Source organism: Salvelinus sp. IW2-2015, linkage group LG15, assembly GCF_002910315.2.
Source record: "Salvelinus sp. IW2-2015 linkage group LG15, ASM291031v2, whole genome shotgun sequence".
Classification (NCBI taxonomy): Eukaryota; Metazoa; Chordata; class Actinopteri; order Salmoniformes; family Salmonidae; genus Salvelinus; species Salvelinus sp. IW2-2015.
In genome coordinates, this window is record NC_036855.1 from 57,539,669 (window position 1) to 57,567,487 (window position 27,819).

Genomic DNA, 27,819 nt, shown 5'->3' on the forward strand with positions numbered 1-27,819 from the left:
TAGAGCGCTGGATGGGCACTCTACAGGCCGGGTCACCCACAATACCACTCCCAACAACCTACGAGTGTCAGGGAACCACAGCAAGGCTATCCAATTCATGCTAATTAAGTCTCCTCAGGTTCCCGTGTATTGGGATTCTCTTGGCTCCAGCAACACAATCCCCTTATTGACTGGACTGCTGGTGCCATCATGGGCTGGAGACCGTTCGGCCACGCTCATTGCCTGAAGTCAGCGCAGCCTGCCCCAGGACATCTTCCAGTGGACTCAGAAGTTGGCCCGGACCTCTCCGCCATTTCTGCGGAATACCAGGAACTCCGGAGGGCTTCAGTAAGGCCCGGGGCACTTCAGTTCCTCCGCACCAACCCTATGACTGCGGTATCGACTTTCTCCCAGGCACCACACCGCCCTGGGACAACTGTACTCTCTGTCGGATCCGGAGACCAAGGCTATGGAGACCTACATCAAGGAAGCCGTGCATCGACTACCGGGGCCTCAATGACATCACGGTGAAGAACCGCTACCCGCTACCACTCATCACCTCGGCCTTTGAGCCGCTCCAGGGAGCCACCGTTTTCTCCAAGTTGGACCTGCGGAACGCCTACCACCTGGTGAAGATACGGGAGAGGGGCGAGTAGAAGACTGCCGTCAACACGGCCAGCGGTCACTAYGAATATCTGGGCATGCATTCTCCGCGACATGCTGAACCTGTTCGTCTTCATCTACCTCGAAGACATCCTTGTTTTCTTCCATGCAGCCCAAGAACATGTGCTCCAAGTCCGACAGGTCCTTCAGCGCCTCTTGGAGAACAAGCTTTTTGTGAAAGGGGAGAAATGCGAATTCCTTCGCTCCACCATCCCCTTCCTTGGTTACATCATCGCTGCWGGGAATGTGCAGATGGTTCCCGGGAAGGTGAAAGTGGTGGTGCATTGGCCCCAGCCTACGTACAGAGTGCAGCTGCAACGTTTCCTGGGATTTCCCAACTTTTATTCCCGCTTTATCTGGGGCCACAGCACCCTTGCTTCTCCCTGTCTGCACTCAACTCTCCCAAGGTTCAGTTCACGTGGTCCCCAGCTGCTGACCAGGCATTCCGGGACCTCAAGCACAGCTCCCATATTGGTTCATCTTGACCCGTCCCGTCAGTTCGGGGTGGAAGCCGATGCTTCGGATGTCGGAGTGGAGGCTGTCCTGTCCCAGCGTTCTGCCCTGGACCTCAAGTTACAGCCCTGCCCCTTCTTCTCCCACTGCCTCAAGGCCACGGAGAGGAATTACGATTTGGGAAATTGTGAGCTTCTCGCCATGAAGATGGCTTTGGAGCAGTGGAGACACTGGTTGGAGGGGGCGGAACATCCGTTCATTGTGTGGACGGATCACAAGAGCCTGGAATATCTCCGCACTGCCAAGCGTTTCAATTCCAGTCAAGCTAAGTGGGCCCTGCTTTTCACCCGGTTTAACTTCTCCCTCTACTACCAACCGGGATCCAAGAATATCAAGCCGGATGCGCTGTCATGCCGCCATAGCCCCGCGGCTACACCCTCGGACCCAGAGACCATCCTTCTCACCTCGTGCCTGGCACTCAGCCAGGGAATAGGGAAGCAGGTCCGTGAGGCGCAGCGTTCCCAGCCGAACCCCAGGGGGCCCAGATAACCAGATTTTTGTTCCTGATGCTGTCCGCTCCTCAGTCCTGGAGTGGGCCCACTCTTCCAGGCTTGCCTGCCACCCGGGCTCCCGTTGGACCCTGGCCCGGACGCTTTTTGTGACCAACCATGGTCCCGGACGTCCCCGTCCCGCCTGCATGGTCTGTGCGCAGAACATCAGCAAGGGCATTGAAGATGAAACATGGCTGGGTCTTTCAGCATGACAATGATCCCAAACACACTGCCCGGGCAACGAAGGAGTGGCTTCGTAAGAAGCATTTCAAGGTCCTGGAGTGGCCTAGCCAGTCTCCAGATCTCAACCCCATAGAAAATCTTTGGAGGGAGTTTAAAGTCCGTGTTGCCCAGCAACAGCCCCAAAACATCRCTGCTCTAGAGGAGATCTGCATGGAGGAATGGGCCAAAATACCAGCAACAGTGTGTGAAAACCTTGTGAAGACTTACAGAAAACGTTTGACCTCTGTCATTGCCAACAAAGGGTATATAACAAAGTATTGAGATAAACTTTTGTTATTGACCAAATACTTATTTTCCACCATAATTTGCAAATAAATTCATAAAAAATCCTACAATGTGATTTTCTGGAATTTTTTTTCTCATTTTGTCTGTCATAGTTGAAGTGTACCTATGATGAAAATTATAGGCCTCTCTCATCTTTTTAAGTGGGAGAACTTGCACAATTGGTGGCWGATTAAATACTTTTTTGCCCCACTGTATTTATATATATATTCCGGACTCTGACATTGCTCGTTCTGATATTTCTTAACGTCTTTATTTTTATTCTTTGCATTTGTGTGTATTGTTCTGTATTGTTAGGTATTACTGCACTGTTGGTGCTAGAAACATAAGCATTTCACTGCACCTGCAATAACATCTGCAAATATGTGTACGCGACAAATACATATGAGAAAGAGGAAAAAGAGTAAACAGGTGGATAATGTATAGGGCATACACCAGTTGTCAAAAAAGACTCAATCAGCTAGGCCTTTATAAAATAGATTAACTTTACTTTCACTAAATCATATAAAACTCCAAATAATGGTCTTTCTAGGATCTCTTTTGTGGTTTTATTTTGTGGCTTTATTTCTTAGCAAAGCAAATGATAGGGTAACTTCCATACAGACATACAGACACTGGTCATTCAATCAATGAACTGTCTGGATATGAATCTCTACTGTTATCAGAAACAGTATTACTGCACACAAACTGTGGCTCTGGTTTGACTAAATGGATCATATTTCAATAGAAATTGTTTAAACACATTTGTCCATATCTATTCAGGAACGATAGATAGTGTACTGGGATCTGTCACACAACGGCTGTTTTCTTGCTGAACCGCGAATGTATGATGCATGGAAGAGCGCCTGTACTTTTGTGTGTCTATTTTAGGGTTTCCATTTTGAAAATGTGGCGCCAGACATTTGACCGGTAGCATTTTAATTTACCGGATATTCTCATTATAAGCTCAGCAATGCTATCACCGCTAACGGAAACCCTGGTATGTGCGTTTGCACGTGTATGACTGTTTGCGCGTGTATGTTTGTGTTTGACTGTGTGCGTGCGTGTAGGTGTACATGTGTGGATACGTGTGTGTGTGTACGTGTGTGAATGTGTGTGTGTACCCACAGGAGCAGGGGACATTATGTGCACTGCGCCAGCCCTACGGAAAGGGTGGACAGAGACAGATGGGCTGATTGATAGCAGTGTGCAAATACAGTCTGACGATCAGCAGGACGTTGGAACATGCGTTTGCCCCTGTTTGTGTGTGTGTGTCAGCATAAAAATCAACCAACTTTATGTGCATGAAGACAAAGGGCTTCCGCCTACCCACTCACTCACAGGAATATTACCTTATTATCCTTTTTAAAATATATATATACATATATTTTTTTWAACAATTTGTGGTCCAGTGGCGTAACTGCAGTAGTGGAAAACATCTATATCAACTATATGTGGCTTTGGAAAAGGTAGCTGCTAATGTCCATATTTAAAAAATATACATATATATATTTAACCTTTATTTAACTTTAATGTCCATATCCTCATAATTATTACACAAATACACGATATTGTATCTAAATGAATAACTGTACAATAAAGACATTTATCATAACAGGTATGCATAGGATGAAGGGTCATTAAAATCAGTTGTCAAACATTGCAGCAACAAGGAGGAAAGTCCCAGGCAGCCATTAACCAAGGTGGGCAGGGAGGGACTCTCCAGTTTCACCACGCGCTAGGGAGCTCCCTGTACCATAACATTGACATTCCGCCAATTTTATACAGCCAAACATACCTCACAATTGTCTAAACATTTAACCTAATAGCTTTTATCTGCGTCACCTACAGCCTGCTGAAGTAGGGTATAATGTTATCAGATTCTTCCTGAAGAAAAACGGAATCACTGTCTAGTGGAGGGCGAAGAGGTAAAGCACATCAATATCTCTCTCTGAAGGGGAGGCAAGGGGCCTTCCCCTGTTAGCACACACTCTGGCTCTTGTTTTCATCCTCATGTTTCTTCTAGGCTTGCATTATTAGCAAAATTATGATCATTCTACGCAATTAGACAGGCCCACAGGACTGACGATGGACCAACACGYCTGGCACTTGCCAAAACTGCCCTATGGCCAGTCCAGTTTTGGCATACGACATGGAATATACTGCATATTGCCTTAAATTTCACACAGTGTGGGTCATATTCATTCTGCTCCATCTATGCACCTTGTCTTGCTCTGGACCAAACTACAACAATGGAGAAGTTGGGAAACACTAAACAATACATTGTCTTGGTGGTGAGTTTCAGGTTGATTCTCAAGAGTAATATCCACATGCTGTAATTCCATCCAGGACAGGCTGAGTAGAGTTTGAGTCAGACACTGAGTGGAGAAAGGCACACAACCCCAGCAGCAGCTGCAGTGTCAGGTGCTGGCCGTTCCAGCTGCAGTGTCAGGTGCTGGCCGTTCCAGCTGCAGTGTCAGGTGCTGGCCGTTCCAGCTGCAGTGTCAGGTGCTGGCCGTTCCAGCTGCAGTGTCAGGTGCTGGCCGTTCCAGCTGCAGTGTCAGGTGCTGGCCGTTCCAGCTGCAGTGTCAGGTGCTGGCCGTTCCAGCTGCGCCCGCCAGCGGTTCAGCTACAGCACGTTTCTCACAGTCACCCACATGAGTTTTCACACCGCTCTCAAGTTGGAACAAACTGGATTTATACTCTTTATCATATTCATACTGTTTATCATATAGGCCAGGCRTACAGTAAAGTGACCAATCATAATGCAGTTCAGGAGAGGTAGGAGAGGCCCAGGGAGATAGACTCTTTCCCTCTCGTGTTTACATTTCTACTCGAAAGGACAGTCTGCAACATATTAACAATAGGAGGCAGACAGATACATATACGGGGAGAGAGACAGAGAGAGAGAGAGAGAGAGAAGAGAGGGGGGGAGAGAAACAACAGAGAAGAGAAACATGTCCTGAGCTAGCATTTGTTCCCCTCCAGTGCTTCACGACTGCTGGTGTGCTCGCTCTGTGTACAGTACTCATTCATGCAAATCCTGGGCTGCTCCAATCACAGCCCTGTGCTCCTATAGGCTTTACAAATGGCCTCAGAGCAGCATATGGCTAGGGGCCTCGGTGCGGCCACGGCTACATCAATGGGTCAACAACACCAGCAACAAAACTAACATGGGACGGACGGGAGGCTGCAGGAGGGAAAAGCCCATCCAGGGCAACCACAAGGTCATATACTGTAGCTGCAGGGTTGGAGAGAGAGGGACACGGACTATTAAAAACCCAGAACTCCCCCCCTGACGTTTTATTATTGTGTCTGTGAGATTTGATTTGATCAATTCAACCAAGTGGTCTCGGAGGGAGACACTTGATAGTATCACGAGGCAGAGATCAACAGCACTGATAGAAACCGAGTGGTGGTTTGTTATGAATCAAGATGATACATTGGTCATATACTGGTTAGAATGTTCTGTTTTGTCTTTTTAAAACGGGCTAAATTGCTATTTTTACCCTGTAGGCACCTGCAACTTACCACAGGTGAGAAAAACGACATAGTAAACGAGACTCACTTCTGCCTCCAACCAAATTAATTTGAATTTTTAATAACGTAGTCCATTTTTGGACTTTTAAGTGAGATAAATMATTTTAAATTTAGATTTTTTGAGGGGTGTTCTGTGCAGTTGTAAACCAAACAAATACGTGTGAAGACCAAACGTTTTTTCAATTTCAACTTATTTTAGAAGAAATAGTGAATGGTGCAAGGGGGACAATATATTTGACCGCAACTGTACATACATACATCATGGTTGGATTTGTGTCACGGGCTACACCGTTTTGTTTGTGTATGTATGCCCATGTGTACTCTGTACAACCTCTTATGCCCAATCCATTATAAACCCCTAGCTCCTGCTTCTACTGAACCCCTTCAGTCTCTTAAATTGGATGCAGCGGAGAACGACTGCCCCCTCTTATTGAAGCCACCGAAGTTCAAGGCCAAACACGGTACTGCAGGCATTGTTAGCAGAAAACGGGATCCCTCATTATAGTGAATGGAAAAKTGGCGATCTTTGTGGTCAATCTTCATGATAATAAATAAAAATTACACTACAATCATGTTACCAATAATTGCTTCTAATTCACCAGATGTATGTCCTTAAAATTATTATTTTTCAAATCGCAACCAAAAGAAGCTATAAGGATAATTGAATTGCTAATGGCAGCATACCGTACCCCGGTCGGCCTTCGACTTGAGTCACTCAATAAGAGGGGGCAGCACTGAGCTAGCCTGCAATGTCGCTTCCTGGAGCAGCTCAAATTACGCATGTTATGTCTCCATGAGACGACGTCTTCAGCGACTTCATTTGGCTTCAATGCGCTATTGACTCTTCACGTAGGAATGAATGGTGTCACATGATCAATGGCTTTGTCCATTCATATATACAGTCATTGATTGGATTAAGCAATATGGTGGAGAACCTCACCTAGCACAAAAGAGGGTTAATTAAGCAATAAGGTACGAGGGGGTATGGTATATGGTCAATATACCAGGGCTAAGGGCTGCTGTTCTTAAGCACAACGCAACGTGGAGTGCCTGGATACAGCCCTTAGCCGTGGTATATTGGCCATATACCACAAACCCCCGAGGTGCCTTATCGCTATTATAAACTGGTTACCAACGTAATTAGAGCAGTAAAAAACATGTTTTGTCATACCCATGGTATACGGTCTGATATACCACAGCTGTCAGCCAATCAGCATTCAGGGCTCAATCTATACCATATTGTTTATACCCTTCTTATCTTTTCAGATGTGCAAATAGTGTTTAGAGGTACGGGCTAGGGATTGATTTGGGTCTGGGCCCTACTCTGCACCTTGCCTACTCAATCAGGGTTCTCTCCCCTCATGCAGCGGCCCCTCCCCTCCTCAGTCCCCCTCCCCACCGCAAGCCCCATGCTACTCCTCCTTGGTCATGTGACTGAGCAGACAGCAGTGCGGAATGGAAGGAATGTGATCGCATGACTGTTTACCCAACCAGCGCCGTGAGGAAGAGGACCCTGCTCTCACACACACACACACACACACACACACACACACACACACACACACACACACACACACACACACACACACACACACACACACACACACACACACACACCACACATTACACACACACACACACACACACTAGCAACAGAACAAAAACATGTAGCCTGTAGCTTGTGACTCGTTTACCACACAGACACGTCTTTTAACGGCAACATGATTATCCCTTAGATAACACAGCTGACAAACCATAATGAGCCAGACATAATAAATAAAAACAATCTTTATTAACAATCAACAAATATATTGATGAAGTTACCGTGTGGCATTATACAATAGAAAAATGAATCCATCAAATCAACTACTTTTCTTCAAGATAGCAGTATCGTCCTGTTAAAACTAGCCGACAGTAGGCAGTGGGCACACAGCAGCAGCACCTGAGTGTTTTAACATTCAGCCCTAGCTGTAGTGTAATACTCTGGGGATCATCTGACTGGACCCATCCCTGTGATAAACGTATCACACAGCATATTGATCCAGCACTATTGATCCTGGGCTGTTTATAGCCCGGGGAGGGTGGGGGGGCATCAATACTCACAACGCTCTCTCTGAAGTCCAGTTGGCACTGATATGTATTTCTAGCGAACATCAAAACTCCCCACAGCCAGTGGGAACTCCCCACAGCCAGTACTGGGAAATGGACTTGAGAGGGTCATGCAGCAGTTGTCCGTGACCATGTAAAAGGAGTAGGCCTATGTGTTGTGGTTGATTAAATAATCATCCCAAACCGATTGCAGAGATGAGGCAAATAAGTAGCTATACATCAACCAATAACCAATAACCCTTTTTAGTGCGGAGTTGGCTTAAGTGTAAAGGTTGCTTTGAGAAACTTAGAGGAATCCTAGACGTCAGCCTACAGAGATTTAGGTGCAGTCTAATTGAACAGAATGAGCTCTGCACGTATCCCAGCTGGCAGCCATCAGAGCAGGGAAAGAGGCTTCAGAGACCAGACATCTCTAACAGTGCAGGAAGATGGACGTCTTACATTCACAGGTGGATGGATCTCAACATCATGACGTACGTTACACATACAAATAAAACTTTCTGGTGCAGATCAAAAGTATACCACAGAAAAGTTGAAATGGCGCAACGGTAATAACAACAAAAAACATTACACTCCATTATATACAATATTGTTACTAGGGGGCAATTACAGTGTTACTACACACACATGATAGTATGAAGTAGAGGTCGGCCGATTAATTAGGGMCGATTTCAAGTTTTCATAACAATCGGTAATCKGCCTTTTTGGACGCCGACTATGGCCGATTACATAGCAATCCACGAGGAAACTGCGTGGCAGGCTGACCACCTGTTACGCGAGTGCAGCGTCAAAAGGACCTTGTGGCTGCAAGGAGCCAAGGTAAGTTGCTAGCTAGCATTAAACGTATCTTATAAAAAACAATCAATCTTCACATAATCACTAGTTAACTACACGTGGTTGATGATATTACTAGGTTAACTAGCTTGTCCTGCGTTGCATATAATCAATGCGGTGCCTGTTAATGTATCATCGAATCACAGCCTACTTCAACTTCGCGAAACGGGTGATGATTTAACCAAAGCGCATTTGCGAAAAAAGCACAGTCGTTGCACAAATGTACCTAACCATAAACATCAATGCCTTTCTTAAAATCAATACACAGAAGCATATTTAGTTCAAATAAATTCATGTTAGCAGGCAATATTAACTAGGAAAATTGTGTCACTTCTCTTGTGTTCAGTGCAAGCAGAGTCAGGGTATATGCAGCAGTTTGGTCCGCCTGTCTCGTTGCGAACTGTGTGAAGACCATTTCTTCCTAACAAAGACCGTAATTAATTTGCCAGAATTTTACATAATTATGACATAACATTGAAGGTTGTGCAATGTAACAGCAATATTTAGACTTAGGGATGCCACCCGTTAGATCAAATACGTAACGGTTCCGTATTTCACTGAAAGAATAATCATTTTATTTCTCTCTAAATGATAGTTTCCGGATTTGACCATATTAATGGTCAAAGGCATCAATGCCTCTGCATCGTAAGCTTCCTGACTACTCGTCTAATATTTGACAGTAATCTGGTTAAAGTCAAAGGGAAGCTCTCTGAACCACTTACAGGCAACCACCAACTTGTGCAACCACAGAAACTCTGAACCTGAAGACCACCACAATAAAGAGCCCAGTAGACACCAGAGGCCAGACATACAGTAAAAGTGAAAGTCTTCCTGTCTCTTCCAAGCTACTTCCCTCTGTTACTGAACAGTCCTTTATACCACCTCTGAGACTAGGATTGGTCCTCTGACACTACCAAACATGAACAGACACACTCGGCCAGCCATACAAACCAACATCTTCACTGGACAAAGATATGCAGCTCAAATTCAGCCTGGGGCCTCTTTAAATAATATGCATCCTAATTTAGCTGTGTATCTCCAGGGGGATCAAGATGCACTCACATACAAATAGATTAGGCACTAGACTTGGGCGATATGCTGTTTATACCATATACTGTTTATACCATATACTGTTTATACCATATACTGTTTATACCATATACTGGGGTATTTCGAAATACAGACGGTATGATTTTCAWTGCCGTTGCTGGGGTTGCGTCCTATGCCACTGCTTATAACTATAAGTTAAGTATAACTATAAGAAATCTAAGATGTGTCAAATAAATCATATCTGGCTCAGGGCTCCAGCTATCCATTTGGTTTGCTGACTTGCTAGCTAGGTGGCTAGATGTCAAGATCCAGCTTCTTGGTTACAGCAGAGACATTCAATTCCCTCCTGGATTAAGATCGCTGTTGCCTAAATTGTTAATTGTGCGTCAATAAATGTGCACCCCAGATATGACATTCGGTAATACCGTATACCCCGGTATGGTAGAGAAATGGTATGACGGTATGACAATCTGGATAGGCACACATGTAGGCATAGTCAGACACACACAAAGACACATACTACACTCATCATGCTTATAAACATGCCCTTTCCACCCCACTGGGCTGTCAGAAACACAGCAATCACACCTCAAGRACCAAGGGATTGAGATATGGGCACAATAAATAAAATAAGACGGCTTGGATTACAAGCGGATTTTTGCCAGACAAAGTTCAAATAATGCTAATGACTTTAGCCAAGCGCATAGTCATTGATGTAACAACTTAACATAATTACTCAATTTACAGAACAGCTCATTAAGGACAAAGAAATGCAATTATCTTTATTAAGCAGGACTTGTTCACAAGCATCCTCGGCAGTGGGCTGAGGTGGGGTGCTGCAGACAGGGGCTGAGGTAGGGTGCTGCAGACAGGGGCTGTTGTGAGGTGCTGCAGACAGGGCTGTTGTAGTGTGTGCAGACAGGGCTGAGTGTAGTGGGTGGCAGACAGGGGCTGAGGTGGGGTGCTGCAGACAGGGGCTGAGGTAGGTGCTGCAGACAGGGCTGAGGTGGGGTGCTGCAGACAGGGGCTGAGTGGGGTGGCTGGCAGACAGGGCTGAGCGTAGGGTGCTGCAGACGAGGGCTGATGTAGTGTGTGCAGACAGGGGCTGATGTAGTGTGTGCCAGACAGGGGCTGACGGTGGGGTGCTGCAGACAGGGGCTGAGGTAGGGTGCTGCGAGACAGGGGCTGAGGTAGGGTGCTGCAGACAGGGGCTGGATTAGTGTGCTGCCAACAGGGGCTGATGTAGTGTGGGTGCAGACAGGGCTGATAGTGTGTGCAGACAGGGGCTGATAGTGTGCTGCAGACAGGGGCTGAAGTAGGGTGCTGCAGACGGGGCTGAGGTAGGGTGCTGCAGACAGGGGCTGTGTAGGGTGCTGCAGACAGGGGCTGATGTAGGTGCTGGGCAGACAGGGCTGATGGTAGGGTGCTGCAGACAGGGGCTGATGTGTGTTGCAGACAGGGGCTGAGGTGGGGGTGCTGAGCCTAGGACTGAGTCAGTGGCATGTAATAGGAGGGATTGGGTGGATATAGGCCCTGTTCCAATTTGAATATCTTCCTAATCAACTCCTGGGGGAAAAACAGATCTATATATGATTGGATGGGTAACTAAGGTTACCTACCAACCTACACTTTCACCAATACAACAGTTAATATTGTGATTACATTGAGGAAGGAAGGAATGAAGGGGAGGGAGGCACTTGAACAGGACCAATGATGAAGGACTAGGAGGGACAGAGGTCGGTCGAGCCTCAGACAGGGTGGAGAGTAGGAGGGAGTCAGAATTGAAGCAGGGTCAGTGGGCTGATTAACACTGAGCATTAAATCGTTGACCATGGATGAGATAGGATGACTAGAGGAGTCAGGATTAAGAGTACAAGAGAATAGGAGACAACGCTGGAACCATAGAGAGGACGTAGTGATTAGGGTTCAGTGAAAGCCCAGTAATTTGGTCGGTGTGCATTGTGACACTCCTAGCGGGAGTACTGGGTTAGAGGGAGAGAGAGCTTGTCTTAAACCACACAGACACTCACTCACTTCTCACAGCATTCATTTGTTCCTGATGAGTTCAGCGGAGTTGACATATTTTCATTTGATCTTTCAAATGGAAAAAACAAGCTTTTGTTTGTGGATCTGATACAGCGACATCCATGCACCCAAACTCTCTCCAGTCAATTCATCCCTGCCCCACTATCACCCCCTACTCCCCGCCAGCACCTCCATTCGCCAGCTCCAGTTCCACAATACCCTCCAACCACCCACCACCCTTAACATTCCTCTTTCTCTCTCCAAACATACCACTCTCTCCTCACACACACACACACACACACACACCACACACACACACACACACACACCACACACACACACACACACAACACACACACACACACAACACACAAGAAAGCTCCCACCAGTCCAGTGAAGGCTCTACAATGCTCCACTGTGGGCTGTGGGAACACACCCCAGGGTGTATGAGGGCTGAGGGAGATGTTCACACACACTACTGTGGGCCTTGTGATGAGCACATGCCACTGTTGCCTGTTCCAAACACACACACGAGCACGCACACACACAACCCCTCAAGGTAATGTACTGTAGTTTGTATCTCCAGCTTAAACCTCATTGTGACAACATGATGGATAGAATGGGTAGAAAATGCATTATCATGGAACACTGAGGTTTGTGTTCTCTAGCCTTGAAAATGTATTAGTCCAAATTACATGATCAACAACCTCTTTACCCATCCTATAGGTTTGTGAGCCATACTTGAAGTCTCACTTGTACATATACAGGTAGAACAGGGAAGTTACTCCATRCATCTTGATTAACAGGAAAACATTGTCWGCCCTGATACCACTATTCCTCCACGTTTTTCAAAGCAATGATCCAATATGTTTGCCTTTCCTCTAACGTGAGCTACTTCAGATAGAACAAAATCMCATCGGCCTATTTCATGTTTCTACTCCCGTGCTCCTGCACTTTTCTTTGTCGAAAATTCTGTGGCTGGTCTCTCTCGCTCAGCGCCTGCCTGCCTCGCACCCTCGCCGCCTATCGGTGGCTCCCTGGCTCTCAAATCACCGCTTCCCTTCTTCATCTGAAGGCCACCGCAATGCCTGAAAGGCAGCGACCAAGTGCATCCACTCCCAAGCCCCCAAAACACAAGGCACATGTTCGATATGACGATTCAAACATCACAAAATATAATAAGCCTTCATTTGTTTCGAGGCAAGAGCACAAACATAAATACAATTATGTGACAATTGATAAGAAACGTTTTCGTGTGTAAGGTATGAGAGCAGCTCATAAATAATTGTAATAACAGTGTTATTTAGGCATACACCTTACTAGAGGCAAACTCCTGTTGTAGCGATATGGGTTATTGCATTAGATTTATAAATCGTGACATCTGAAAAACGTCCCACCGGCAACGCTTTTGAATTGTGAAAAATGATATTTGTGCAGAAAACCCACAGGCCACATGTTTAACGCTCATTATTTAAACCTCTTGAAACGCAACTCACATTCCTCAAACTCAACTCCACAGCACATGTCTTCAAAGAACGCTTGCCTCCACTGTRACATTAAATACGTTATAGGCAGATAATGGTTACATAGTTGCAGATGTGCAACTAACTTTGTAACCGGCAGTCCAGCATTGGGTATAAAGAGAAGCCCGACAGCGTGTGCTGGAAGACGAATAGTCCATTGWAAAAAAGTAAGAACGTTATAGCCTTTGCTACATAGACCTACCATAGTACCGATACCTAGACTGAACAGTTAGATACAACCACTGCAACGAGTAAGCTGCCAAATGTGTTCACTAACCAATCTCTTCTTATCGCACCTGCATGTTCTGAAAAATAACTATAATATAATACATTGCTAACTTGAAAGGCATGCGCAAGTCAATAACAGTGCTATTAAGCTAAGCGACTTACCTTGAACGGATGGTCCACAGAAGCCCAACGAAAGTAGATAGAAAACCCAGATAGCCTCCACCGCCATGTAAAGCATTGATTTCCAGCAGAGGGGTAAAGCAGCGTGCGGGTCTCTACAGCCAGCTATACCGCTAGCAACATGCRTATAATGGAATCCGCAATTAGATCCTCTCTGAAATAGACTATTAGTTGGCTATTAGTTAATGTATTTCCCTTTGGCATAGTACCCTGCTTTCACTCAGAACATGGTTGCATTTAGTGGGGAGAGAGCCGTCGTGTCTCTCGGCGCTTCATCGCCATGTTGTGAGCGAATGTAAGTGTGTGTTGGCTGCTCCACACACACACACTCGTACACACACACACGCACGGACGTATGCACGTATACACACACACTCCCTCAAACACACTGGCAAGTCCCGCTTTAGGTGTCTCCTGGAGTCACCTGAAACGCTGCCAATAATTTCACACACCCCCTATCTTTGTTGTTGAGCTCTACGCTTGTGAATAGACTGCTGTGTGCCGCAGCCGTGCCTATATAGCCGGCAAAAAAATAGAATCAATCTCGCTGTATTGGGCTCCCGAATGGCGTCTAAAGAACTGCCTTTAAGTGCAAGAGGCGTCACTACAGTCACTGGGTCGAATCCAGGCTGTATCACATCCGGCCGTGATTGGGAGTCCCATAGGGCGGCGCACAGTTGGCCCAGCGTCGTCCGCGTTTGGCCGGGGTAGGCCATCATTGTAAATAAGAATTTGTTCTGCCTAGTTAAATAAAGGTTAAATAAATAATAAAACTACAATTCTGCAGTTTCATATGGAAGACACAGCTTGGGCAGCTGAGTCAACTGGCGTTTAAAACAGAAGAGGGGGCCAGCGGCGATTTTAGCATGTAAATGTTGGTGGGGCAAACAAAAACTATATAATAGGGATGCAAGCCAGCAAAGCCACTACACAACACAACACTAAACAGTACATTAATTGCACTATAGCGGTGACAAACGGTGCCCACAAACTGTTAGGGCCTACATAAAGCTGTCCCAACAGCAGTCCCAACACCTTACCACTGCTACACCTGGCTATCAGCGGAGCCTTGTCTAGCAGCGAAACAGTTCATTCAGATTCATTTACTGCCTTTAAAAAAACTTAGCTGATATGGCTGACTTGCTTAATTAAACAAATGTGGTTTCTACTGACAATTGAGATGTACAAACTATGGCATAAGGGGACAACAAGGGGATAAGAGGCAATCCGTAATTTCGATTAAGACATTAATGAGCAAACTAGGACGTCAATATATCTATTTGTTCAGCACTTTTGAAATGTACAACAACAGAATTCAGAAAAGGGCCATTCTTACAGTGTTCTCCCGGTACACCAAGTCAGAACCGTAGTATAAATAAAGGGGGCATATGTGTGACAATGAAAGCTTTTACAATATTCTATGATTACATTTCTCTAAAACAGGATATAGGCTACATGTGCACCACCAAGTCAGAACAGTAGGTGAAATTAAGAGGAGAAAATAGACCAAATTATTAGGGTGAGGCACATGGGCTACTAACAGCTTACTACACAACATACACTTAGTATTACTTTCTTAGCTAAGGAATACATATCTCCCTGGCATATTACATCACTTATGCAGCAGCATACAATACACTTTTGTACTCACCATGTTGTGCTGTGCTCACTTGAACAGGAAGGTGGTGCAGCAGTCCTTCGTGGGCACATTTTGTCACATTTTGAACTCACTGAAGTCAGATTTCCCAGTTCTGAGTTAACAGTTGTTTTGAGCGCGGCAGAAATCATGCTGGATTGACAGCATGGCCAATGTTGAATGTTCATTATTATACATGTGGAAAAGAGACCCTTAAACCCAGAATTGGGACCACACACCCACTCCACTGAATAGCAGGCTAGTGATTGCTCTGCAATGCTTGCAGTTAGCAACTGATTCCTTCCAAACCACTCATTGTTGAATTTGCGATTTCCAACTTGTTGTGTAATGTTTATGTCCAATGGCCAATGAGCACTTATATATTTTATCTATAATTTATCTTCATATGACAAAGATTAAAAAGGATTTCCATTAGATTGTCAACTTGATTAATGATGATGACTGCTAGCTAAGATTTTGAAAGTATGATGTTGACATGATCAGTCCAATCAAGCTACTGTAGATGTAACGTGATTTGACATCATATTTATCTATGGCCAATGACATTGAGCCTTCTTGGATGGGCACTTCTAATGTAACTCTATGGCAGCACCCAAGGAGCTTGAATTTTCAGGCTCTACCCTTGGATTTGGCAGTGACGTAGTGTCCCCATGAGTGACAGAACACTAAGCCAATCACGGCGCAACTAGAGAACATTACCAACCCCTACKCTSYRTATTTTCCGCTGACTGCCCCACCACCACAGAAAGCACTGAGCTAGGCTGCCCCACCTGCCCTGAATGACGKGTYGCCACTGGTGGTGTCCAAGGTTGGGTGCACCTGCCATGTGTTCAAGATGCACACGTGGCACTCATACAGCCTACAGCAAAACAAGATTTCTCCCAGATAGCTATTCATATCACACATCATTATGATAGCCAACAGAATACATGCTCCCTAGTTGCTCCATGGTTTAGCCAGTACCCTTAAAGCAGTTGAAAAGACAGATCATTTTTTATCTCAATTCTCAGGGCATGCAGCCTCACCCTCTCCCCTATCCAGAGGGCTGAGAGAGAGCGGGAGAGAAGAGAGAGGATGGTAGAGAAAGGGTCAAGATGAGGACCAGGGATTGAACATCTGACTGCATACCAATCACCCATCTAGTCACCGCCTGGCATGGCCTGYCCTGCCCTGCCCTGCYCTGCYCTGCCCTGCCCTGCACCATGTGTTAAGGGACCCACCGTTGGTTTTCACATGCAAACACACAGCAGGAGCCAGCTGGACCCCAGCCCTCTGAGAGAGAGAGGTAACAATAACATGCTGTGGCATACCCAGAAGCCCCATGTGCCGTTTCCGCTCTGCAGCCAGGGGAATAGTAAAGCCTACAGGAGGAGATGGGTTGGAGAAATGTGGGGGAATAGTAAAGCCTACAGGAGGAGATGGGTTGGAGAAATGTGGCTGAGGGATTAGTGCCTGCACAGACACTTTGCATTGCAGCCCCTTGTTTCCAGGGATCTGACGGGTCGATCTGAGTCCATCCTGTTATTGTGGTGAATAGGTAAGAAGAACTCCCATCTCCTGTTCAATGCCTCGCCAATGTACAATGCACTCTGTCTATGCCTGGTGTTGAAATGCGTCCCGTGTGATTGGATTATGGCCACATTCAGAAAGATTGGTGTTTTGGGCCAGGTGGGATGAATTTCAATACCATGTGCGGACACAAATCCTGTGATTGTGTTGTTTTTTGTATAATTTGTTATTGGATTAGAAACCTTCCTTTTGAGTGTAATACCAGATGTGGTTGGGACTTGAGTGCTTGTGGTCTGACAACGCTTTCTCTCCTTTCACCAGCCGTCATAAAATACTGAGTGCATTGGTTACTTGAATACAGGAACAGCTGTCCGTAAGAGGTAGTACAGTATATAGTATGACCCCTGCAATTAAAACTCTCCATCAACATGCAAAGTTCAGTAGGCTGCATTCTGAAAGTGATTACTTACCCAAGAGGAATATGWTCCTACTTTAACCAAAACATAAATGAATGAAGTCTTTATAAACCATTTATAAGCTGGTTTGCTAATGACTTTAGAAATGTCTTATTAAAGTTGCTTGTTAAAAGTGTGATCTCAAACAGTACTGAGAAAGAAAAAGAGACAGAGCGGACAACTTCTATGTGTGTGACATGTGACATGTAACATGGCAGGAGCAGAGGCTGCAATGTTGCAGTTTTAAAGCCAGTCTGCTGCAGTTCTACACAGTCTGCCATGGGGTCTGCTGCAGTTCTACACAGTCTGCCATGGGGTCTGCTGCAGTTCTACACAGTCTGCCATGGGTCTGCTGCAGTCTACACAGTCTGCCATGGGGTCTGCTGCAGTCTACACAGTCTGCCATGGGGTCTGCTGCAGTTCTACACAGTCTGCCATGGGGCTGCTGCAGTTCTACACAGTCTGCCATGGGGTCTGCTGCAGTTCTACACAGTCTGCCATGGGGTCTGCTGCAGTTCTACACAGTCTGCCATGGGCCGGAGAGATGATTTTGCAATTTTATAAAAGGTTTCATGCAATTCTCTTCATTTCACAATGGGGAGTAGAAGCAAAATGAGCAGTTTAACAGCTAATTTACTGCAATTCTACACATTTTGCCATAGGATGAAGAGAAATGTTTTGCAGTTTTTAATATGATATCTGAGTGAGAGTGACTAAAGATCAATGGGGGCCCCCAGGTCGGTAATTCGACCATGATTACTACAAGTTTAGATAGCTGGCTAGACTAATTTACCAATCTAAAAAATGTTAACTGASATTGGTGACTGTCAGCGACTGACATAAAAAGTGAAATTCTGCTGATGCACAAATTTGTTTTGAAATTGCTCCTTATGCATTCTACTATTCCAGTAAGTTGAGACCACGACCAAGTTCATCAATTATTTTTGTAAATGATTATTTGTAAATCATTTTTGATCCGCAGGGCCTACAAAAGGGCCGCCAGTTGCCCATCCCTGCACTACATAAATGTTAGTTTGCCCATAGTAGAAACAAAGTCGCAGTGCTCCAGACATGCATGTTTACAAAGTGATGAGACGTGATTTGTCCTACTAGTGCCACAGAGCTAGTTAACAACAGAAGAGACGTGGTCCTGAGCAACTCTACTCTGATCTTAATTCACTCTATTCCCCCAAAACCACAAACCGACAGAACCTGCCAGAACAACAACAAGATTACCCCATCTGTGATTTGTTAACACTACAGAAACAAGCCTCGTAATAAACCATGTTCAGATGGAACGCATTTTGAGATCTGTGGCGCTGTGATCCTACACTGGTCTCTCTCATTACCACATCAAAGGTTATTTTTGTCAAAGGATAATACAATACAGATATAGGATCTTAATTTGAGCCAGTTTTCTATAGCAAGAAAATAAAATCTGCAACRACAGGAAATTTGAATTATTATGTGGATTATAATCAATGGACATTTTGTAGGGGTTGATACATTTTTTGTAAGGTAAAATCAAGTCTGAAATTTCAAAGTGGAAACTTCAGACGCCTTTTTTAAACTAAAATACACTACAGGTTTTCATTTGCTGGAAAGTCAACAGGGTGATCAAATTAAGATCCTACATCTGCTCCAGGAACTATGGGCTGCTATTTTAACTCTGGGCCTCCTTTCTCTTCACAACGAAAAAAACAAGTCAGAGAGAGCGAGCCAAGAGAGCTAAAGATAGGGCAAGCTTATTGCAGACAAATTATTTACACACTTTGAGGTTCCACTTAATGAGGCCAATTAGGATAGTAAAGTTGTCAGGCTTCAGTGAACAGAGAAAGTAGTTTTTATTTTGGCAATGAACCCAACGTTTGTGTTTGTGTGTGAACAAATTAGATTTTTCCTTCTTCTCCTAGGGCCTTTTAAAATGAGATTGGTTGTGTGTGGGACTTTACATCTTGGACAATGGATGGCAGTAGTAGACAGGATTACTATGYTCAGAGGAGAGGCTGAGGCAGAGCGATTGTAAAACCAAATAGGCCCAAAACCTGTCCTSTTTCGCTGTATACTTTTAATGGTTGCCAAAAAGGCCATGCAAATTAGTTGAGATAAGCATCCATTTTCTTCTCTTGCCTCCCCTCCCAGCCACCTGTACGGTCCCATATCTCTCCTGGCCTCTATCTCTGGCTGTGGTTCCTGCCCTGGCCTTTGTGCTCTGTAGAGGTCACAGTGTTCTTAAAGTGCCGAGGTGTTTGTATTTTGGTCGTGCTGACTGCAGTAGCCTCCACAGTGGCTGAGTTTCATCCCCCCCAAGGTGTACTTACCTATCTGTCTGACAGGCAGCAGCAGGGCTGCTCTACAGTAAGGAGAGGAGAAGACACAGACAGAGCACTGCCCTCTGGTGGAAAAGGGTATGTTACATCAGACAAACATACCATGAGTTATGTCAACAAAGAACATGCTACAGGGGACGAGAAAATACCAAAATAAGTATATTATGTGTTTCTTTTTTCATTTACACGTCAGATGATGCAATTAGTGCGCAATTCAAACAACAAAAGTGGTTTGGGTGAAATTAATAGTTTTTTACTACCTMTTTTTCTTCTCAGAACAGCCATTCAACCAACACTAGTGTAATCATTTGGGGAGCAAACTGTGCATTATGGAGAAGTTCATGGTCCATGTTTGCATATGTAAAGTAGGTGAGTGTGTGTGATTGGCCGGCTTGGTGTTATCCCACYCCGTTCCGCTGGAGGGGTGCCGAGTGCATGCTTGGCGAGGAGGAAGGGGTCTCCATAGAAACCAAGACTAAGGGTGACTGGGCAAATGGTTTGCTTTAGTAGTACAATACCACCGGGGTCTCACTGCCACGCAAAATGACCCAACAGCCTGACACTGGAGGGCGGAACAGGGGGTGGGGAGGCCGAAAAGGGGCATGTCAAAGGAGTACCTTCAGCAGCGTCTTCCAGACAAGACGCCAACAACATGTACATATACCTCAGATACAGAAGACACACACACCACCACACACGAACACACAAACGAAACCATCAACAACAACGGTCACACACACGCACCACACGACACACCAACACCACACAAACAACACAACAGCAACAACACACAACACACACGAACACACAACACACACACAAGCACACACACACGACACAACTACATATTCAAACAGACAGAGAGTACCAGGTGTGTGTGTTTGTTCATGATGTAATTCCTCCCTCTTCATTATTGAGCACATCCTTGTTATGATCTCATGGGCAAAAAGCACAAAAGCCCAGCCTTCTGCCCACTCCTACCAATCTGCCTACAGAGGGAGAGGTGAAGGGTGTGAAGAGAGGGAGGGAGGGAGCAGAGAAGGAGAGAGAAAAAACATTAACTCTGTCCTCTATCTTCTTTTCTGGGCCGTGGAACATACAGTACAGCCCCCCGACCCCCCCCTTACCATTCTCTCTCTCCACACTTCTCTACTAGAGAATCACCACCCACTATACGACACATTCACCATCTCATCATCAAGTCCTCATATACAACAGTATGTGCCCTCTGTCTAGGGGAAGAAGATATATCAAGTAAATCAACCAGACAAAAAAAGGCTCATTGTGCCTCATCAATGCAGTGAGGCGCGAAGCTGTAGGCAAGCTGACTCTTCCCATCCTAATCTCCTCTGCTGAGAGGCAAAGAGAAGGGGAAGCCAGAGGAGGAGGAGTGGAAGCGAGGGTGGGGCAGAATCCCTCTGAACACAGGCTATAACCAATATTTGTGAAGGAAGCTGTTTGTACATCTAATTAGCTTAAAAGTAGATTTAAAATCTCAGGTAAAAGGTGTAGGGCTCGGGTCCTTGTCGTGGGAAAGAAAGCTCGGCCCTGCTCTGGGAAAGAAAGCTCGGTCCTGCTCTGGAAGGAAAGCCTCGGTCCTGCTCTGGGAAGGAAAGCTCGGTCCTGCTCTGGGAAAGAAAGCTCATTCCTGCTCTGCTAACATGTCGTTGTCTCAAGTGTCCCATCAATGGGGGCCTTGTTAGCTGTGGGAGAGAGAGCCCCACCACCAGCCAAACTCTTATCTGTGTTTTGCTTTCTATTGAAGGTGCATGTTATTAGAGATGGTTTTAATAAGCACTGTCGGAGACTGGACCTGCCACTGGTGAATATTCAAGAATCAAGAGAGAGTCAGATAGAAGAGTGAGAGGACGGGGAGGGAGGAGGAGGAGGGAGGTGGGGGGGGGGGTGGAGGGATGGAGGGGAGAGAAAAGTTGAAGAGTTGCAGGAGTCTTAAGAATGGGAAGCAGGGAGCTCCTGAAAGCCTGTCAGAGACATAATCGAAACATTCAATCTAGCCATCTGTGAGTCTCTGATGGAGATTATGTGTAGCATGGAATATGTTCATGCTACACGTACGTAAAGAGAATGCAGCTGATATCTGTACATTCTCTGCTGTCAGGGAGGCAAGAAGGATCTCTCCCAGAGATGTGCTGACCCCTAGTCGACCCCTGTTACATCTGAAAAGCTTCAGAGCCATTCCAACATAGAGATCTTATAAACTGGAAACAGACATTTCCTCTGTCTGGGAAGATTTGGGGGAATGATTSAAATGACATCACCCATTTGGGACTATACACTCTTATAAAAAAGGGCTCCAAAAGGGTTATTTGGCTGTCCCCTTTTTGGTTCYAGGTAGAACCCTTTGGGGTTTCATGTAGAACCCTCTGTGGAAAGGGTTCCCCTATGGRCACAGCTGAAGAACCCTTTTAGGTTTAGATAGCACCCTTTTTTCTGTGAGTGTAGTAGCTCATCTCAATTATGGTGAAATTTCCAAATACTATGTGGCTTTTCTAAATATGGCCTGTTYATCCTCAACGCTCYAAAGCGTATGCATCCACTGYGTTAGTTGKTGATGGACAGATACTGTCAGAGTGAAAAGAATGCTTCAGAAAAAGATGATCATTATAGAGGGAAAAACCCTGTTTCATGAAGGCCGACTATTCCACAGAGGAGAGAAATGTATTGATCATTTAGTCGTCTACTTCAGATCAATAGGAGGCTGAGGGGCCAGGGTTTTTGGGGGGAGGTTTGTGATGCTCAGCGGTGCCTCTCTCTCTCGCAGGCCACTCTCCCCCATCTCACACCTGTCTCTAGTGAGGACAAGTGGACAGATGCCTACCTGCAGCCCTGTGGACAGGCATACAGGGGCCTTTGAATACTAATTGGCTTGTTTATTCATTTTCCAGAGCTCTCTCTCTCTCTGATACTGTAAGTTTGTCACAGGCTAAATTGTATAGTATGTGATGTGTGTCATGCGTTTTGAGAAGARGAGACTAGACAATGACTGTAATGTGTCTCCTTGGGCAAGCAGATGCCAGCCGTGCTATTTTTAAAGATTTCATCACTGAGAATTATTGCCATTATTCTTCAATGTGGACAACATCCCAGGAAAAATGAAAATAGGTCCTTTGTGGTTTTATAATATGAGTATTATCTGTAACGGCTGTCCTCCTCCTCTTCATCCGAAGAGGAGGAGCAGGGATTGAACCAAGGTGCACGGGTGTGAATACATATGAATTTATTGACAAGACGAAAAAAACGAACAACGAACTACACTTGAAATGATACAAAATAACAAACACGTAGACTGACCTAAACAATGAGAATTACATAGACACGAAGAACGCACAACAGGAACAGACTACATACAAACCGAAACAGTCCCTGTTGGTACGAAATAACCAACAGACACGGAAGACAACCACCCACAAACAAACAGTGTGAAAAACACCTACCTTAATATGGCTCTCAATCAGAGGAAATGAAAACCACCTGCCTCTTAATTGAGAGCCATATCAGGTCACCCTTAAACCAACATGAAAACACATAACATAGACTGCCCACCCAAAACTCACTCCTGACCAGCTAACACATACACAAATCTCAGAAAACAGGTCAGGAACTGACACATTATCAGCTTTTTTGTTTGTTGCTATGTTGTCAACTGCCCTCAAACACCTTATCGTTTTCATTGGAGAGGGGAGGTGTTGCTGCCAAACGGCCTTCTGTAGAGAAAACAGTGTGCAGGGCAATCTATCCTCTCCCTGAAGCGTGTAGTGTGTGTGTGTGGTTGTAGTGCTGATGTATGTGTCGTTGTTGGTTGTTGGTGATGTAGTGCTGTGTGTTGTGTGCTGTGTGTGTGTGTGTGTGTGTGTGTGTGTGTGTGTTGTGTGTGTGTGTGTGTGTGGTGTGTGTGTTTGTGTGTGTTGTGAGAGGGGGGAGATTGGAGGTTCAGTAGGCACCAGCTTGGCTTGTGTCCTTTACTTTCAGCCAGCGCCGGCCAGTGTGTAAGGCAGGAGATTCCCATTCCTGGAGCCATTCCGGAGGTCAGTGGGAGAATGTGTATCTCCACCACGCGTGCAGATTGCTCGTACGACTCAGGGCAGGCAGTCGCATGGTGAAGCGAGAAGAGCAGCCTGGAGGCCGAGTCTGCCATCGGACGTATAGTGCGGGCACCAGGCGTGCGGCCGAAAACGTGCAGCCAAGGGACACCTCCACGGTGGAGTGGAAGACAGGGAAGCACAGCCGGGGAGGTGGCTAGCCGATGCGGACCACCCATGAGAGTGAAGGAGAAAAGACGGTGGTGGGGATAGGTCCGCCGACAAAGATAGAAGGAGAAGACGTGAGAGCACAGCTGACGGCAGCAGGCGACACCACAGGACACCCGAAGAGAACAAGAAAACCACAGGTACGAGCACAAACAGCACATCCGGTTCATAAATAGACAATGGAAAACCAGTTAGCTCAAACACACACGAGCTAGGGAGAAAGAGGAGAGAGAGGGGAGAGAAGAGAGAGAATGTTGAGAGAGTAGAGAAAGACAAGGAGAGAAAGGTGAGGAGAGAGAGAGGGAGAAGAAGAGTGACTCAAAATGTCGAGGTGACGATGTGCGTGTGCGCTGCTGTTGTAATAGAGGCTGGATCTGTTGGCAATTACTTACTACTGATTGGCCTCCAAAAGCCAGAGGCTGGTTACAATGACTGCAGCCTGAGAGCAGCTATGCATGCTTATCACATACCAAACGTGCCTCTCTCAAGGGTTATTGTGGCTGCTGTGTGTGTGTGTGAAACAAGTGTGTGTGATGATGTGATGTGTATGTGTGTGTGTGTGTTGTGTGTGGTGTGTTGTGAGAGAAGGCGAGGGGGGAGAGAGCAAGAAGGAGAGAGAGAGAGGACGAGAGAGAAGATTGAGAGAGAGAAATAGAGAGAGAGAGAGGGTAGAGGAGGGAGAGAGAGTACGAGAGTGTGTGGTTGCGATCTAAGGTGCCCGTGTGCGTGTGCGTGTTGTAGATAGGCTGGTCTGTGGCATCTTACTTACTGTGATTGCTCCAAGCCAGAGGCTGGGGTTTACATGACTGGCAGCCTGAGAGCAGCTATGCATGCTGTACACATACCAAGTGCCTTCTCAAGGGTTATGTGGGTGCTGTGTGTGTGTGTGTGTGTGTGCGTGTGTGGGGAACTCACATGTACTGGGTGCATGTTAGTGGAGCTGCTGAAAGGACGGCTCATAATAATTGCTGGAATGGAGTAAATATTTTGGATGATACCATTCCATTCCATTCCCACTACTTCCAGCCATTATCCACTCCAGCCATTATTATGAGCGTCTTCCCTCAGCAGCCTCCACTGGTGCATGTGCAAACATGGTGCTCTCGTATGTGGTGATGTTATATTTGCATATACCTGCGTATACTTTGAGTGTGAGTGTGTGAGTGTGAGTGTGAGTGTTGAGTGTGTGTGTGTGTGTGTGTATGTGTGGGTGAGAGAGAAAGTGAGAGTAGATGAACGGAGAGAGAGCGAGAGAGAAAGAGTGTGAGAGAGGAGTGAGTGATGAGTGAGAGAGATAGAGAGAAAGATGGAAGTGAGAGAGAGAGAGAGAGAGATACCCAGGAGAGTGAGCATACTCTCTGAGTGCCTGTCTCTCGCTCTCGCTCTTCTCGTCTTGTGTGTGTGTGTGTGTGTGTGTGTGTGTGTGTGTGTGTGTGTGTGTGTGTGTGTGTGTGTGTGTGTGTGTGTGTGTGTGTGTGTGTGTGTGTGTGTGTGGTGTGTGTGTGTGTTGCATGTGTGTGCTGTGTGTGTGTGTGGAAGATAGAGACCACACTCTGAACTACAAGTAGAAACCCACAGCTCTGAAAAAGAGAAAAAGGTGACTTACACAAACAGAGAAATAGGCACAGCAGCTATACATAGGTTAACCACGACAAGCCAAAAGCCATTTTCTTGAAGCACTCCATCTAAAATAGCACAGGAAAATGAACAAACCAAGAGTCACCCAAGTAGATTCAGCAGCAGCAGTAGCATACTGACTGACCTCGCTCACACTCTTTCACAGCTTCAGAAAAAGTGGATCACAGTGCCCCCTAAAGGTCATTGAACAGAAGTGCTACTGCAGGATTCCTGTGTTCTCCTTCTTTGTTGTGATGACTCCCAAACCCTTCCTCTCAGCATGGGGCTCTTGGCATCCTCCAGCCTGTTGGTTTCAAAGCAAGGCCCCTGCCTGCCAACACAAGAATCAGGTTACTACAGGGCTTTTGTTATGCAGAATAAAAGCCAAGTAGTGGAAATCAAATTACAATTTAACAACGTATCATGCAGTGCACTGCAAGGTTAAGCTCCTTAGCCTGTTGATACAGGAATCACCAGATGTCCATACATGCTGCTGTACGAGCACTTTCAAATAATGACCATGCAAGTTTCACCTGGATTCATGTTAGAATGGACTCAGGATTTAACCTACAGGGAAGCACAGTAAACTTACAATGCAAACAAGGTACCCTCTCTAGATGCTCYGTAGGGACTTGACTCTCTCTCATGCTGTGTCTGGGACAGGCAGAGCCCAGTCAGTCCAGGGTTCTAGATATAGCTGTACTTTTKAAAACTTTGTATCACTAACATCCCGGTCAGCCATGCGTCAGGTCTAACCTTAGCTTATGTCACCAGCTCTGATGAACACAGACTCATTGTCCCTGTCTCACCGGCTAACCTTCAGCCCCCACCACCCAGCCAGCCACMRTAATGAAATACACAGGGCCATATGAGTTTGGAGACACCGGTGGAAATAAATCACAGGCTGGCCTTAGAGAGAGGAGCTAAATGACTGACGGCCTCTGTCCTTACGTGAACTGAACTTCAGYGGCTAGGCTAGGCTATACTGTCTTGTCTGTTTGATATTTCAATGTTATTCTTCTTTTTTTCATCTTTGTGAAAATGTAAGTGGCTGGAAGAATCCTGATAAGGTTTTAAAAGAGAGACATGTGGTGAGCAAACATGAGGGGTTTATCTCAGCGATGGAAAAGACTAGAAGCAAATATAGTGACTCATACACTATAAATATTATTATATGTCRAAGAATATTTAAAAAATCACASATTTTATGGTAGATTTCTTCAATTGTGTCCCCAGACTTGATTTGATTTTTAGTAAGGATCTCTTTTAGCCCAAGGGCTAGTGTTCCAAGAGTCCAAGACTCAAGTACGTATTCATCACATGCAAATATATGCATATTTTAACTTTGTGAAAGAATCACTGATTGGGCACCATATATGTATGAATGATTAATGTTGTGGATATGAGTAATTGAACATAGGGACAATTGGATCTGTAGCTGCAAAGGSCAGGAGAGGCTCTATGGTCAATACATCCAATTTGTCATGCTAAGCTATTTGAGGACAACAAAGGAAGGGCTATACCAGACAGTGCATTTTGGGTATGCCAGTCATTATTGTTGGAATAGATGTGTAGAATGTTTAACTAGTGTTGAACATAAAGGTTAAGGTTTACTGTAAACAAGAGAAGCACAGTGAAAAGGTCTGCATGCTAAATTCATCCATCATAAAGCATTACAACATAAATGTCATATTACTCTGCAATATGAGGAACATTCATAGGATGAGTATGTCAAGGGGATAGATAGATGATACTGTAACTCCAATCAGTAAAGCGGKGCTCAACTGAACCCCCTAGCTGGCCAACCAGAAACAAACCCATATCAACACTGCCATCTGCTGGCTAACATCCCCTCCTGTTTTGTACATTATTGATAGAAGACATTAATAAACAGTAAACAATGTTAGTCCTGCCCATAAACCCCATGACCCCTATCAAACAGTATAAATGAGACCCCTGACAGACCGTAATTGCTGACCATAATTTCTGCATGTGAATATCAAACAWTAAGTGAAAGATTTTATGCCAATAATTAACCAAAATACATACTACTAGATACTTATTGAATAATAATCCTGTATTTGATTAATTTCATAAACTTTCATTTGGTGATCATTATGAGTGAAATGATCGAAGCGCACCAGTAACACCAGAATAGGTCACAGATTACTTCGCTTTCTCTGTAGACAGCGGGCTATTAACTTCAGCACCGTGGAGAGCAGCCGCCATGGAACGAGGGASAGCCASATAGCGATTGGATAATAATGTTAAGACGCAGATATCGCGAGTAGAGAGCAGTGTGCCTATTGGTCAGGACTGACGGGACAGCAGATTTACTGACAAT

General features: G+C 45.4%; 1 protein-coding gene across 1 annotated transcript in view; it reads right to left on the minus strand.

Annotated features, from left to right (window-relative positions):
• The window catches only part of igdcc4 (immunoglobulin superfamily, DCC subclass, member 4), a 62,051-nt gene extending 48,042 nt beyond the window's left edge, over positions 1–14,009 (minus strand). Inside the window, exon 1 of the mRNA XM_070447381.1 lies at positions 13,622–14,009. Within this exon, the coding sequence (XP_070303482.1) occupies positions 13,622–13,697 (76 nt within the window). The 5' untranslated portion in view covers positions 13,698–14,009. The remainder of the gene's footprint in view (positions 1–13,621) is intronic.
• Between the last annotated feature and the right edge of the window lie 13,810 nt (positions 14,010–27,819).